The sequence below is a fragment of the Coenobita brevimanus genome, chromosome 93 (genome assembly GCF_032717465.1).
Source record: "Coenobita brevimanus isolate Jiangsu-jjx chromosome 93, ASM3271746v2, whole genome shotgun sequence".
NCBI lineage: Eukaryota > Metazoa > Arthropoda > Malacostraca > Decapoda > Coenobitidae > Coenobita > Coenobita brevimanus.
In genome coordinates, this window is record NC_137046.1 from 55,432,112 (window position 1) to 55,448,296 (window position 16,185).

The following is a 16,185-nucleotide window of genomic DNA, read 5'->3' on the forward strand; positions in this document are numbered from 1 at the left end:
TAACTAGCTGGGGTATAGTTAGGTTAAAATGACTGATTGGTAGGTGGTGGCGACCATCATCCACTCACTTGATGTAGTGCTGCCTACTTCTTCCTTAGCCTTTACCATTCTTTTTCTGTGCCTGGCCTCCTCTCTTCCTATTTCTCCCATCTTTCCTGTCACTTCTTATTGCTTTTCTTTCCCTTACAGGTGGCTTTACATCGAGTGACAAGCCAAATGGTTTCATGTAAGCCAAGAAACCATTTACAACGCTGGGTGGTAACCATATAACCAGAACATACGTGCTCCCTACGTGTCAGCAAGTGGGTTGGTGGAGGGTTAGTGCCCCTGCCCGTAAAACAAATAACTCAAAGTCAAATGACCACCCCTTACGGGATTATGGCGTCTGGCAATAGAAAAATAGACTCCTTTCTATTGTCAGTATCTTTCTGTAGCTCAAAATTCAAGATGAAGAGATCCAGTTTTACGCCTAGTTAAAGTGAAAAGAGTATACTTAGATTTATCCAGTCTGACTACACTTGGCCTTCAACTAAACCGATAAGGGACTACTCGCACAAATCTTTTATCAAGTCTAGAACAGGTAGCCACCCTACTATCGCGCGCGCACACACACACACACACACACACACACACACACACACACACACACACACACACACACACACACACACACACACACACCACAGACCAGGTCCAAGCGTTTCTGAAAAAAAAAAAAAAAAAAAAAGTAATGAGTGGGAGTTGTCTGTACGTCTGTTTACGAATGAAGAGGCGTGAAAGTTGTAGGATCTGGTAGAGGACTTTAGTAATGTGTGTGAAGGAGAAATTCAAGTTAATTGTAGGTAACGGCAGAGTGATGCTGTTTGGAAGAGACAAAGAGGCGAATTGTGACGTGAAATTAAATGGTATAGAAACTGAACAGAAATGGGAAGGTGGTTTTGTGTCTAGAGTGTTGTATATAAAAAAGGTAGAATAGATGGTAAGCTGAATAAATAAATAAATAATTAAACTGTAGATGGAATACAAGTGAGGGGATGTTCAGAGGAGCAACATGAGGCAGAACTTCTTTTGCGTGGTAGTAAAGAAAACACTCTGACATCATACTAGTTTTGACGTTAGTGGTGAAGCATTGACAATGTTGTTTTGGAGGCAACTGTGAGTTTACGCTGTAGACTTAAGTTAGGTCCTCGTAAGACAAACAGATGAATGGGTTTGTGAGGCAGATACTGAGGAGATGGAGGTAGGAGGACCAAGAATGAATACCCTGTGTGTGTGTGTGTGTGTGTGTGTGCGTCATTTAATTTAAGAGTGTGAGGCAGTCTTCACACATGTTCGACCCAGTAATCCGCTGGCACTCCATCAATCCCTGGATGTCACATCTGTTCCACCGTGGCTAAGTTGGCCGATATATCATTCAGGGTAATAATTAGGGTTCATTTACGGGGTCAGTAGGCATCTGGGGCTCTAGTGTGGTAACAGAAAAATGCGTGGAAACTAATCATGTACGGACACAAGGATCTCCCCAAAATTTGACGAATACATAGCTGAAAAAATCGAACCATCTGAAATACACGCACTAGTGGAGACAGGGGTTTCACTGAATTTCGCCAGATGTATATTTTCTTCGAACGGTACCTAGAGGAGTTGTGTCTTTGTACAATCAGCATTAAAAGTCTTGTTCTCTGCCCTGCCTTTTTTCTTCATAAAATCAGTATGGTTGTAAATCCACAGCAGCCAACAGAAAATTCTTCGCCATAGCAAGGCATTTCCTATCGGTATTAATTCCAGGCTATACTTTTTTTCTTACCTAAACTTGGCCCAGATTTGCGTCCTTTTGCAGCTTACTTTATATAGCCCTGTGGCAGGAAAAGAAGAAAAGAAAAAGGCTCTACATCTTTTCCATTGCACTTCCTCGTAGGTAGCACCATACTTTCATGTTAATCTCTTGTTACAACTGAGCATTCAAGATGGAGAGGTGTCAAATTTGGCCAAAATAAAGAAAAAACAGTATCATTTTAAGGCGTTAGTAGGGATGTGCAGGGATGTGAAAGAGGAAGGTTGTAGGGAACTGTGGAAATAATACTAGGCCTGGATTCACAAACTTGTAGAAGAGGCAGTTTTAGAGACGCCAGCACTACGCATTTCACCTTAGCTTGGTCTAAAATTGCCACGTCTCCATCTTGAATGGTGAGTTGTATCACTAGATTAGCACCATTATACGATGCTAGTCACGAAGTGCTACGGAAAGAACGTAGGACCGTAACACTGCCTTTTTCTGCCACTGAGGTACGTTAAATAAGGTACAAAAGGATGAAAATCTGGATCAGGTTAGAGTACAATAGAGTAACATGTGTTTCGTGTTAAAGTAAGGTTAGGTTAAGAGCATAAGCTAATTTCTGTTTTTACTTCAGTTTGACCCAGATATTAGTCTTTTTTGCAGCTTATTCCAGTGGCAGAAACTGATAATTCAATGGTTTTACCTTTTCATAGCATTTCTTCGTGGTTAGCACCATTTTCTATACTCATTTTTTTTTTTTCCGAGGCGAAGATGCACTGACAGGTTGGTGATGACTGGCTGAATGCAACATATATGCCAGACTGGTGTGAGGTCAGGTTAAGTTAGTTAGGTTAGTTTTAGTTAGGCTGTCTCAAAGAGGAGGTGGTATTATCTCCAATCAGTAAGGTATGCTCAGGAGCGAGGTTAGGTTAGTGTGAAGTTAGATTAAGGAGTAGGGTTGGGTTAGGTTACGTTAGATTAAGTTGCTAGGTAGTATTTCAGCATGAGGAGTGTTAGTGACTCCATCTGGTAACGTGAGCTTTGTGTGTGTGTGTGTGTGTGTGTGTGTGTGTGAGAGAGAGAGAAAGAGAGAGAGAGAGAGAAACACCCTTTGCCTATCCACACCCTCTCGTCCAGCCACCATCAGGCGCAGTTTAGTCATTTCTTCAATATTTTTTTTTTTAAGACGTCATTGCTACCTCCAGACGATTTTTTTTTCCAACTTAAGGGAGAGTGAATAAAGGCTGTATCGGACCTCTTGAATCTTTAAAATCTTGTAAACTGAGGAAAATCGTCTGATGGTGGCGAGAAGGAGGGGAAGAAAGCCTCGTAATGAAAGAGTTAACATATCTATGATTATATTTTAAGTTCATGCTATTCAGAAACTTTTTTTATTTTATTTACTGTGTTTATTTTATTATTTTTGGACCCCATGGTGAGGGGGTGAAGGAGCCAGGAATAATCATTAACCCCGTCAGTATGAGGATGCTTATTATTATTATTATTATTATTATTATTATTATTATTATTACAGTGAAAATACGGACAAGTACTGTTCTTTACCTTTATTATCTCTGCACGGTGAAAATGACTGTACCTGTATTGCCACTGGTTTTTATTACTATTATCATCATTATTATTATTATTATTATTATTATTATTATTATTATTACTGTATTATTATTGCCTAGGGTAGCCTTTTGCCACTGGAGGGGTTGGGTATGCAGGTAGCCCGTCAGTAACCCCATCACTGCTGAAAATCCTCCTGATGCTGCCTAGAATCGTCAGGCTTGATTACAGTGAAAAATGCGTCCTCGAGGTGATGTTGTGAGGGGGGGGAGGCAGATTTCCGTTCTTATATATACCATTTTTGCACCAGTTCCCAAGTTTGATTTTTCCAGGGCGATCTTACTTCCATTTTTCCCTTTTCTTTTTTCTTTTTTTTTTTTTTACTCTAACCTAACCTAATTTAACCTAACCTAACCTAACCTAACCTGATCTGTCTTGACAACATATTAACCTAATTAACCTGCTAACCTAACCTGATGCTAAGAAGACCAACCTAACCTAACCAGACTTCCATAGGTAAGAAAAATTCAAAGAAAAAAAAAAGGGGGGAAGAAAGAACAAGCGACACAGGACTGAAATCAGCAAGCGGGAGGGGCGTGGGTGGACTCTGGGATTGGGTATGAAAATATGGTGAGATGGAGGAAGACAATACCATCTAAAACAGCGTGGGTGATACAGATTGGTGGATACATTTCTTTTGTCCAGGCTCCCTAACGCCTTGTCCTAAGTGATTTAATTTGCTAACTACACCGTACTATCCGATTTTGTGTCATATAAATTCTTCCAACCTAGCCATACACTGCATAAATAATGTACGAAAGGATATTAACCAGCCATATCCAAAAATAAATCACTGAGGAAGAGGTGTTAGGGAGCCTTCTTAACGACAAGCCTCCGATGACACTCAGATGAACAAAATCGTCTGGCTTTACTAGGACAGAATGCTAGAGTTGTCCCGATCGTGGGAAGGTTAAACGCTCTTCATTTTTGGCCAGGCTGAACTGCGCACCTTTGGTTCTTCTAAATGACTGGTGGTCGTTGGTGATTCAGGGCGTTAACTTCTTTAGCTCAGGATTGCTCAACCTGGCACATTTCTCTCTCTCTCTCTCTCTCTCTCTCTCTCTCATAATATGAATATATATATATATATATATATATATATATATATATATATATATATATATATATATATATATATTTTTTATATTTTTGGGTTTATTTGTGATATATTGAAAATTTCATGCATTTATTTAGCATGGCATAGTCTGATTATTTCGGTTTTCTATGTTTGTATATTCCTAGTAAGTTATTGCACTAATTCGTTGAGGATGATATTATTGAGATCTAATGACCATATTTATAAGAGTGAATGTATCAATTAAATCCTGACTGGCGTGTTGGTGCAGCTGGAGGATCGACAGGCGTTATAAAGTTATCAGATGACGTCTTCATGGGGTTCTAAATCGTGGTATGGTAGTCATAGTACACGAGGGAAAAAGGTAAATACAACTGATGAATCCCTTCTCGAGACAACTAAATCATGATGCACAGATACACGAGGGAAGAAGGGAAATAAAATTCGTGTTTTCCATCTCGAGACGCCGATTTTGCGTGTTGGTAGCCGGGATGAGTAAATGTAAGAGGGAAGGCAAGGAGTAATGCAAAACTAATGCATTCCATATCGCGACCCAAATGTGATGGTAGTCACTATGAACAAGTACAAGAGAGAAGGCAGGAAATAAAACGAAAATGGTGCATGAGCAAATATATGAAGAAAAGCCAGAAATAAAAGAGAAATGATGCATGAACACATATATAAAGGAAGGCAAGAAATAAACCAAACCGATGTATTCCTCTTCAAGATACCTTAATCAAGAGAGATGGTTGTAATGAACAGCTACACATGAGGAAAGGCAAGATATTAAACCAGATGGATGCAGAACGTGAGGAAATGATATTCTGCCGAGTGGTGTTGACAAAATCTCCCTGAGGCGTTGAACACTGGCCCAAACATCATCGCAACCCACCTCAGATACTCGTGATGTTAATGGAGCCTGGTCATCGGACAGGTACAGTCGGCATCAAGAGTCCTGTCGCCTCCTCCTGTCTTTCTCTCTGTGGACTTTGAAATTTACAGTGGCAGACCTTCAACATATGACGCTTTGACATTGATCTGAGGCCAAAATATCACCGGTATCAGCTCCTGCAAATTCACCCCACTGATTTTCAAAGGGTATGGAGTGGAAAGCAGGAGAGACGACAAGGCTTTTGATTCCAGTTGTAGATACAGTACCTGTGAACCATGGGAGTGGCGTCATGGTAGAGGGTATCAGAGAAGAGATGTAAGTGGTCTACAGAAATCAAATGTTAGAATACACACACACATTAATGTGTGCTTATGGTGAAAATTATAAGAAAATAAAACAAAAAAATACAGCTTCCTTAATACCGTACCGTACTGAACATTCTTAAATTATGCATGGGGATGGGACGATGGGGGGAAGGAGAACCTTTGGTCATGAACATCAGTACGCTTAGCCTTTAAAATGATATGTGTGTAAAGTTTCGCTACCAATGTTACTGAAATGTGGTATCCAAGCTGTGACGCGCCGGGGGTGGTCGGGGGAATCTTTTTGTGTGGAAGTGATGAATACCGTTTGGGACTTTATTGCAGGGGATTTACTTTCAACGGCTTCATTTTGTTATGCACCTTTTTCTCTCTCTCTCTTTTTTTTTTTTTTTTTTTTAGACATGTCCAACCGTTGTGTATTAAAATTTTCTGTGATATTGTAGAAAGATCAAAAATATAAGAGAGAAGGCGTGTGATCCAAAGGTGGCTTGACGTCCGCAGGTTGTGTTGTACGGAAGGAGTGCTGAGGACAAGAACCTTTGAAAATCTATTGGCTAGACCTATATCGTGGGACAGTGGTATGTGTATATAGTTGCGATATTTCACATGCATAAATGATCCATTTCTTAATCATTCACAGTTTATTCTGGGGAGGGAGTGGGATGGATCTACAACCTTAAATATCGATAAGCTTAACTTTTATCATGGAATTGTTGTGTGACAAGTAGCACAAGCATGGATTCAGTTACAGAGAGAGAGAGAGAGAGGAGCACTCACAAACGGCATTTCTCAAATGTGTTGTTTTTGGAAGTTAAGTAATCACGAAATGTGGAAATGAAAACAATAATAGCAAGAAAACGGAAATCGCCATTAGCAATTTCAATAACTCACTACCTGACAAGCTATTGCAGGACCTGGTGATTTCAACGCACTTCATATAGTGAGCATATTGAAGTGAAGAGCTGGTGTAGTAGGGCCCCCTTAGAAGAGTGACAAACAGCTTGCAGGGCAAAAATGGCGAAGCCCAAATTACTTTCCATTGACCCTTGGGTGATCTCAGAAACTACTGGCCCAAATGGTTTCTTAGTCATTTCAGATCTGCTCCACGACCTTGGCTATGTCCCACAAAAATTTCAGGTCTGTACCTTTAGCGGTTTCTGAGAATCCGTGAACAGACTATTTTTATAGGTTTTTGGATGTAACTGGAAAACCTGTACTGAGAACTGGATGATACTGGGTCATATGAAGATGCTAGCTGCGGGACCCAGATGGCCAAGTATGATGGCCGTAGCTCTGAAACTGAGCGAATACGATCAGTTTACTTCGTAATAATAATAATAATAATAATAATAATAATAATAATTAAAAATAAATAAAAACGATGACCCACAGAGCAGAGGAGGATCTAGACGGCTAATCTGGAGGGGGCCAAGCAAGAAAGGGGCGCTATAGACGGCTACTCTGGGGGGGGGGGGTGCCAAGCTAAAAAGGGGCGCCCGCTAGTGGTCAGCTTATTTAAATTTTCACTACTTATTACCGTAGGTATATATCTAATTCTTATGAGTAACTTTTGGAAGGTTAGGCTAGACATACAGTGAACGTTTTCTATAGGAAAACGTTCACCAACATCCCCATTTCCACACACACACACACACACACACACACACACACACACACACACACACACACACACACACACACACACACACACACACACACACACACACACACACACACACACAGATGTATTAAAAGATATTTTTTGTGTGCGGCATCTATATGTCTGGGTGAGGGTGAGGTGCCCGATGCTTCTTCTTGCCTATGGTCCTAGGAGTTGAAAGGAACAAGAGGCGCAGCAAACAACTGGAAGGAATTACACAGGGGCGTCAACATACCTCCTGGAGGGGAGCCATGGCCCCAATGCACCCCCCTCCCCAAATCCGCCAATGCCACAGAGTAAGATCGTGACCGAGTGAGAGCTGGTGTGATCGATACTGTAGTCACGGCGCATTCAAGGTCCTTGGGTGCACGAATCTGAAGGCATGCATTTATCGTACCCTGGCTGGCAACGTACCAGTCAACAATGCGTCCGATTTCGGACCATTTTACACGAATCTTATTATTATATACGAATCATATTATTATGCACGAGTCATATAATTATACACGAATCTTGTTATTATACACGAATTGTTATGATACACGAATCATATTATACACGAATCATATTATTATATATACACGATTCATATTATTTTACACGAATATATTATGCACGAATATTATTATACACGAACATATTATACACGAAGCACACGGGTTTCATAATATACACGAAATCGGACGCACTTTTGACGTGTAGGTTACCAGGGCATGATAATAACACCACATTCGCGTGCCGCGACATTTTCTTTATGGTGGCAGAGCATCAGCCTTTAGAATTGTGGTACTGTGGTGTCAGAGAGAGAGAGTGAGTTGAATATACATACGTACATTTTATATATATATATATATATATATATATATATATATATATATATATATATATATATATATATATATATATATATATATATAATGTATATATATAGATGTGTTGGTGTTTGTGTGTGTGTGAGGATTGAGGATAACAGTACGTGAGCCGTGGGTGGTTTGAGTGGATTACTAATGAGAGACTTAAGAGAATGTGCGTGTGCATAAGAAAGAGAGGGGGGGGAGGGCATCTTCTTTGTGTTTGTCCACGCATCTTGTCAGTTTATTGAAAGTTTTTTTTTAAGCCTTCCGTACACAGCAGGAATACCTATAACCTTTTAACGAGTAGGCTACCTTAAGCTAGCGCAGATTTTCGACCATGTACAGATTATTCCATGTTGGTCAGTGGAGGAAAAAGTAATGCATCCTTTCCGTAGGACTTCGTAACAAGCATCATATTTTATTGTTAATTTTACAACTCAGCACTCGAGATGGAGGGATGGCAATTGTAAGCCAGGTTAGAGTAAAAGCAATTCAGCTGAAGCCGAGCATTCGTTTTGCACTCTCACCATACTCGTGCATTTTGCATAGTCGCTCAGTTTACGCTTGATGAGGTTTTGTTGCTCAGAGGATACTTGCATTTATTTTGACCTTCCCAATTAGTGCTGTATTGTGAGTGCTTGCAGAGGTGTTTTGTTTGTTCTTGCTTAAATCCAGGGTGTGTGTGTGTGTGTGTGTGTGTGTGTGTGTGTGTGTGTGTGTGTGTGTAAGAGAGAGAGCTTCGTCTCTTCACTACGACCCCACCACATTTATTCAGCATCCCTTTCTCTCCACCCCAGGACAATGCTGCCTCAGGGGTCGTCGTACCGCAGGTCATTCCACTACTCCGGACTTCTGGCGCTGGTGGGGGTCGTCTGCCTAACTTACTATGTTGTACAAAACAGGTAAGTGGTCATCCCCATTCTGAGTGGCATAGGAGGCTTCGTAACGCCTCTTCCTCAGCGATTTATTTTGCATATTGTAGATGTATGTTTATGGAATTAATATCGGCGTAGGTACTGGAGACGGATGCCTTCATGTGGTGGCACTGATATAAAAGGGTGGCGTAATTGCCTGGTTATATAGCATCCCTCAACTATATCCCTTCTTCTTCTTCTTCTTCAGTTTTGCCTATGTTTATATGGGGTTGCTGTTTCTGACTAGCCGTGTCCATTCTCCTCTGCGTCCAAATGCATCCCGTGCTATATTCTTCTCCCTCACAACTCGCTGTATACAGTCCATCCACCGTCTCCTCGGCCGACCCCTTCTCCGTCTACCCTCCGTTTCCATGCCCGTCACTCTTCTACCCACATAGTCCTTCTTCCTTCTCATTACATGTCCGTACCATTGTAGTCGCCTCTTCTACGCCTCCTTTGAGATTCCCACAACCTTAATCGTTCCCCTAAATCTCTCATTCCTGACCTTATCCATTCTCGTGACCCCGCTCATCCATCTCACCATCCGCATCTCCGCCACCTCCAGCTTTCTTTCCTGAGACTTCTTTATGGGCCAGGTTTTTGAACCGTATACCACTGCAGGGTTTACTACCGTTTTATATAATTTTCCTTTCACTCTTTGCACTGATTTTCCTATCACATAACATTCCTGACATATCCCTCCAGTTTCTCCATCCTGCTTGTGTCCTATGGTTAATTTCTACATCCAGTCCGCTGTCAGCTGTAATATTCGAGCCCAGATACTTGAATGTCCCACTTCTTTTCAACTTTTCTCCCAGTAAATTCCCATCTCCATGTTAAGTCCCTTCTCCTCCATTTTCTTTCTCCACTCCTCCAACTTTCGTTCTACTCTCTCCCTGGTGGTATCTACCAACACAGTATCATCTGCAAACAACATAACCCACGGAGCCTCTTCAGTGATGCCTCTCCCCAAAACATCCATTAACAATTCAAAGATATAGGGACTCATCGAGGATTCCTGATGTAACCCAACTTTTACTGGAAACTTCTCTGTCACACCAACACTACTTCTGACCCGAGTTCTCGCCCGGTCATACGCATCTTTAACCAGTCGCACATACTCTTCTGAAAAGCCTTTCTCCCTCATGCATCTCCATACTTCCTGCCTTGGCACAGTATCATATGCTTTTTCCAAGTCGACAAAAATCATATGCAGCTTTCTTTTTTTCTCCCCCAAATTTTCCTAAATTTGATGCACTGCAAAGATTGCATCTGTTGTTCCTTTTCCTGTCATGAATCCAAACTGTTGTTCACCAGACTCTGTTTCCTCCCTTAACCTTTTCTCTATTATTCTCTCCTATATTTTCATTGTGTATGACATCAGCTTTATACCCCGATAGCTCCCACAGCCCTGAATGTCACCTTTTTCCTTATAGATCGGTACTATCACACTTTCTCGCCAGGCCTCCGGTATTTTCTCCTGATCATATACCTTCTGCATTAAATCTATTATTACATCCACTTTATCTTCTTCCAAGCTTTTCCATGCCTCTGCCGGTATTTCATTCGATCCCGTTGCCTTCCCATTTTCATCTTTTTCAGTGCTGCTTTGATTTCCTCCCTGCTAATTTCAGATGTTTCCCTCTCATTTGGCGTCCCATCTCCAAAAACATTCCTCTCGTTTTCCTCGTTCAGTAACTACTCGAAATACTCTTTCCACCTTCCTTTTATACCCTCCTCTGTGCTCAGTACCCTACCCCAACCATCCTTTATTTGCTTTATATATATATATATATATATATATATATATATATATATATATATATATATATATATATATATATATATATATATATGCGTAAGATCTTTTGTCACTTTGTTACTTCTTTTTCCCAACGCAAAGACCTTCCTCTGTCCTTCCGGTGTTTCCAGTTCCTCGTAGAGCTGATCCAATGCTCTTGCCATGGCTCTTGCTACCGCTTTTTTTTTTTTTTTTTTTTTTTATAGCTGCTCTTTTTGTTGTTTTTAGTCTTTATCTTCATCCCCATTCTGTCAGATTTCTTCTCTTTCTTCTTTTTAACCCTTTCCTGCACCTGCTCATTCTACCACTATGTTTCCTTATTTTGTGGGGAGCTTTTTCCAGATGTTTTGCCCAGCAGTTCTTTCCCCACCTGTTTAACTATCCTGCCGTCTTTCTCCCACCCCTCATTTACATTCTCCTCTGATGTTATTTATCTCGTAACTCTAGTTCTAAACTCGCTCTTTAACTCCTCCTCTTTCAACTTCCACCATTTAATTTTTGCGGTTCCCTGTTGTTTCCCTTTCTTGACGCCTATGACTTCGCAATCCATCATTACCAGCCGATGTTGTGCCGCCACACTGCCGCCATTTATCACTTTACGGTTCACAATTTCTTGCCAGTGGTTCCTTCTACATAGCAGAAAATCAATTTGACTAACTCTTAGTCCGCTTTTGTAAGTGATAATTTCATTTGCAGACTTTAAAAAAAAAGTATTTAGAATAGTCATGTCTGCAGCCAGTACGAATTCAATAATTTATGCTCTCTCCTTCCGCGTTCATCACTCCACCTCAGAAACCACCATGCACTGTACAAAACACATCCCTCTCCCTACCCACATGGCCATTCAGATCTCTTCCGATGAAAACTCTTCTCCTTCTGGAACCCTTGTCACTACTTCATCCAGATACCTCCAGAAATTCTTTTCTCCCTCACTACACCCGACCTGCGGAGCATAGGCACAACCACATTTAGCACCAATCCACCATGTTTCAGTTTCACACTTATTATCCGATCAGTTTTCTCTCCCACACCCACCAGCCCCTCCTTCCAATTCTTATTCAAGATGATTTCAACACCGTTTCTTCCCTGCGCATTTGCTCAGCCACAGATAAGCTTATACCCTGCGCCGAAGTCACGTGCCCTGTTTCCTTTCCACCGTGTTTCGTGCACTCACAGTACTCCCACTATTCTTCTGTCTATCATGTCAACCAGATCCCTGCCTCCCCCAGTCAAGCTCCCCACATTCAACGTCCCCACCCTTAGAGCTCGCTTCTTCAGCCGCGCCCGCTCATGACGCGATAGCCCTTGCTCATTCGTCACAGGAGTCAGGCGAGGCGTCTGGGGAACGCCCTAGCCGGTTCCGAGGCCAATGATAAATGGCTGATCATAGGGTTGAGGAACGTTTTACGACCGGATGTCCTTCCTGCTATCAACCCGCCCTATTTACCCGGGCTTGGGACCGGCACAACTTTGGCCTAGCGTGCCCCCGCAGTGGCTATGTTCCTCAACGACATCCCTATCCCCCCAAAAAAGAGGAGGATGAACTGCAGGAGAAGAGGAACTTAGGTCTGCACATCGGGTTCACATTTCAGATGAACACCTCCTTAGCTATTTACTTTTCATGTTGTAGCTTCTTATTTTCTTGTATTTTATCTTTACCTCATTTATTTCGACGTGGAGTGCAATATAACATGAAAGAATATGTGGACCTACAGCTATAGGCAAAAGTTCGCAGACTATTCACAGGTAGCATTGTGTCCTACTTTCCTGTTTTTATTATTTTTTATTATTTATTTTATCATTTTATTTATATTCCTCCTCAGGCGACAGAGGGTATTGTTTCGATACCTATACTCATTGGTTATGTGCTTGATGTTGTCAGCAGATAAAAATTATTCATACAACACCTTCCATTGTCACAGTCAACAGAGAAGTGTCTACGAACTTTTACTCATGCCTGCACATCATAGAGAAATAAACTATTAAAAAAAGGTATTATACTAATTTTACTTTATCGTGGCCTAAAATTATACATCTCCATCTTGAGTGCTTAGGTGTAATAACAGATATTAGAATATAATGCTATAAGTCACCTTAACTTGCCCTGAGTTATCTCAGTGGGAGAAAGAATATGCTACGGCTCTACGTCCTTTATGGAGCACCTCTTTGTGACTAGCTACAGTCCTTTGGTAGCTTATTTCACGTAGCTTAGTGACAGAAAAAGCTACAGCTGTTCATCCTTTGCCTAGCACTGCTTTGTGACTAGCATCGTTTTAGTGGCTTATTTCACTTAGCTTGGTGACAGAAAGAGACAATGCTACGGCTCTACATCCTGTCCATAGCACTTCTTTATGAGTAGCACTTATACTAGTGTTAATGTATTGTTAGAAATTAGCACTAAAGATAGAGACATGACAGGGGACTTAGTCACATGCCTCTTGAGTCACTGATAGTAGAGTTGCTGATTAGCTTTATAATAAGCAGATCTATAACAGTATTTAACTTAATGCATACTGACTTCCTGCATGAATGAATGATATAAAATCATTGACGTGGAAAATAATTTGTGTTTTTAATGTATTCAACCTTTCATGTTGCAATAAATGTCTGTAATATGCAAAAAATCATTATTATTATTATTAATATTAATGTTATTATTATTATTTAAATGGATTATCAGTACCTAGAAAATAATTTCATTGATGAGCTTTTCAAATATTCTTGCAAATTTTGAAAGTTATTCACGCTAACCCTGCTACGTACAGTATTACAAATAACACATGTACTGCTTTGAAGGGACTTAATGTGTGTGTGTGTGTGTGTGTGTGTGTGATGGTTAACCTTTTCATTACGGTTGAGTTTTGCTTTTGTTTATAAGTGGAACTAGCTACTGTACTTTAGTTGTGGTTGTTTATGCAGTTGCTCTAATTTTATTGTTATTTTGAGTTTCTTTTTAAATGAGACCATGAATTTCAGAAACAATGTGCCTCTTCTCTCCGCTCAGCTTCCGTCCATGGCAGGTGAGTGGGGGAGAGGGAGGGGCGGTGAAGGAGATGCAGGAATAGGAGGGTTTGGAGAAGTGCGCAGTAGTGGCAAGGAAATACACACACACACACACAGAGGCAGATAGACAGACATCCAGAGCAAATCACACACACACACACACACACACACACACACACACACACACACACACACACACACACACACACACACACACACACACACACACACACAGGCAGATAGACAGACACCCAGAGCAAATCAGTCACGTCCTTCGTAAAACTGAGAGAGAGAGAGAGAGAGAGAGAGAGAGAGAGAGAGAGAGAGAAAGAGAGAGAGAGAGAAAGAAGGGGGGGGGGCAATCAATGAAGTTCCTTGTAAGACTGAGTGAATGTGGGACTAACCACACGACCCCCATGTCTTTATTTGCTTTTTATCCATGTTCAGTCTCTCTCTCTCTCTCTCTCTCTCTCTCTCTCTCTCTCTAGTGCTGACTCACTTTCTCATACCCTCCATAACACACACTCACATGAATATAGTTGTCTGGCAGTAGCTGGGATAAATCAGTTAGTTTTTTTTTTTTCGTTTCCACCATGAGAGGGGCAGTGATGTCAGAATTAACATCATGCTATGACTCACCTGAATAACAATGGCCTAGCATTACCTGAAATATTATACTAGAGTTCTTCCTACCGTAGAAAGGTTTTCATTTCTTTAGTTTTGAAATTTATTGTGGATTTAAACTTCCTTCTTAGTCTACAGTCTCTCTCTCTCTCTCTCTCTCTCTCTCTCTCTCTCTCTCTCTCTCTCTCTCTCTCTCTCTCTCTCTCTCTCTCTCTCTCTCTCTCTCTCTCTCTCTCCCTCCATAGTTTTTTTTGTCTCCATAAGGTTTTCATTTCTTTAGTTTTGAAATTTATTGTGAATTTAAACTTCCTTCTTAGTCTACAGTCTCTCTCTCTCTCTCTCTCTCTCTCTCTCTCTCTCTCTCTCTCTCCATAGTTTTTTTTTTCTCCATTCTTAATATTTCTTCCACCCTGCTGTTTTCCTTCTCGTCACAACAGACACACGCGATTTAAGAGACGCCAGCAAAGAGAGCAAGTGCTTCGTGCCTGGTCTAGTCAGCATAGAACAGTACAGAGCATACCTACACCACACCGAAACGTCATGCAAGGAAATGGTGAGTGAGAGTGTGCATGGTGGGTGAGGGTGTGCATGGCGGGTGTGGGTGTGCATGGTGAGAGAGGATGTGCATGGTGGGTGAGGGTGTGCATGGTGAGTAAGGGTGGATATGGTGAGTGAGGGTGTGCTTGGTGGGTGAAGGTGTGCATGGTGGGTGAAGGTGTGCATGGTGGGTGAGGGTGTGCATGGCTGGTGTGGGTGTGCATGATGAGAGAGGGTGTGCATGATGGGTGTGGGTGTGCATGGTGAGTGAGGGTGGATATGGTGAGTGAGGGTGGATATAGTGAGTAAGGGTGGATATGGTGAGTGAGGGTGGATATGGTGAGTGAGGGTGAATATGGTGAGTGAGGGTGTGCATAGTTAGTCAGGTTGATTATGTCAGGTGACGGTGTGCATGGTGAGTGAGGGTGGATATGGTGGGTGAAGGTATGCATAGCGAGTATGGGTGTGCATGGGGGGTGAAGATGCTGATGGTGGGTGAGGGTGTGCGTGGTGGGTGAGATGTGTGAAAAGACGCAATATAAAAATCTGTATGAAAAGCGAGTGGGGAAAAAAAAAAAAAAAAAAAAAAAAGGCAAACCTTGCCTTCAACTGTGTCATATTGCCCGACTGTATAGGAGGCGGCAAATGTTCCAGCCTTTGTAAGTACTGTATGGTTGTTAGGAAGATGATTGATGGTGGTAATGCATACGAGTTGGCAAGTGCATGTTTGGAAAGATGGAAGTGGTGGTGATTGGATGGGTATGTGGTTGATAGTAGCAATAGTGGTAGTGGCTAGTGGGTGGGTGGTAGTGCATGGTAGTGGTTGGGGTGGTGTAATGGTGGTTGTAGTGAAGGGGTGGAGGTATTGAAGTGTGTGTGTGTGTGTGTGTGTTTATATATACCGGTATGTATAATATATATATATATATATATATATATATATATATATATAAACACACACACACACACACACTGGTATGTGTGTGTGTGTAGATATATACAGTATGTACGTGGCTTACCAAACATCGCAGTCCCTCATGCATAGCGATTTATGCATTTTCACGACTAAACAATTGACAGTTGAGAGAATGTTTGA

The 16,185-nt window shown here is 41.4% G+C and overlaps 1 protein-coding gene across 1 annotated transcript in view; it reads left to right on the forward strand.

Moving 5' to 3' along the window:
* Positions 1-16,185, forward strand: part of LOC145412440 (uncharacterized) — a 54,255-nt gene that overhangs the window by 13,374 nt on the left and 24,696 nt on the right. The window contains exons 2-4 of the mRNA XM_080282325.1: positions 9,008-9,112; positions 13,902-13,945; positions 14,990-15,105. Of these exons, the coding sequence (XP_080138451.1) occupies positions 9,008-9,112; positions 13,902-13,945; positions 14,990-15,105 (265 nt within the window). The remainder of the gene's footprint in view (positions 1-9,007; positions 9,113-13,901; positions 13,946-14,989; positions 15,106-16,185) is intronic.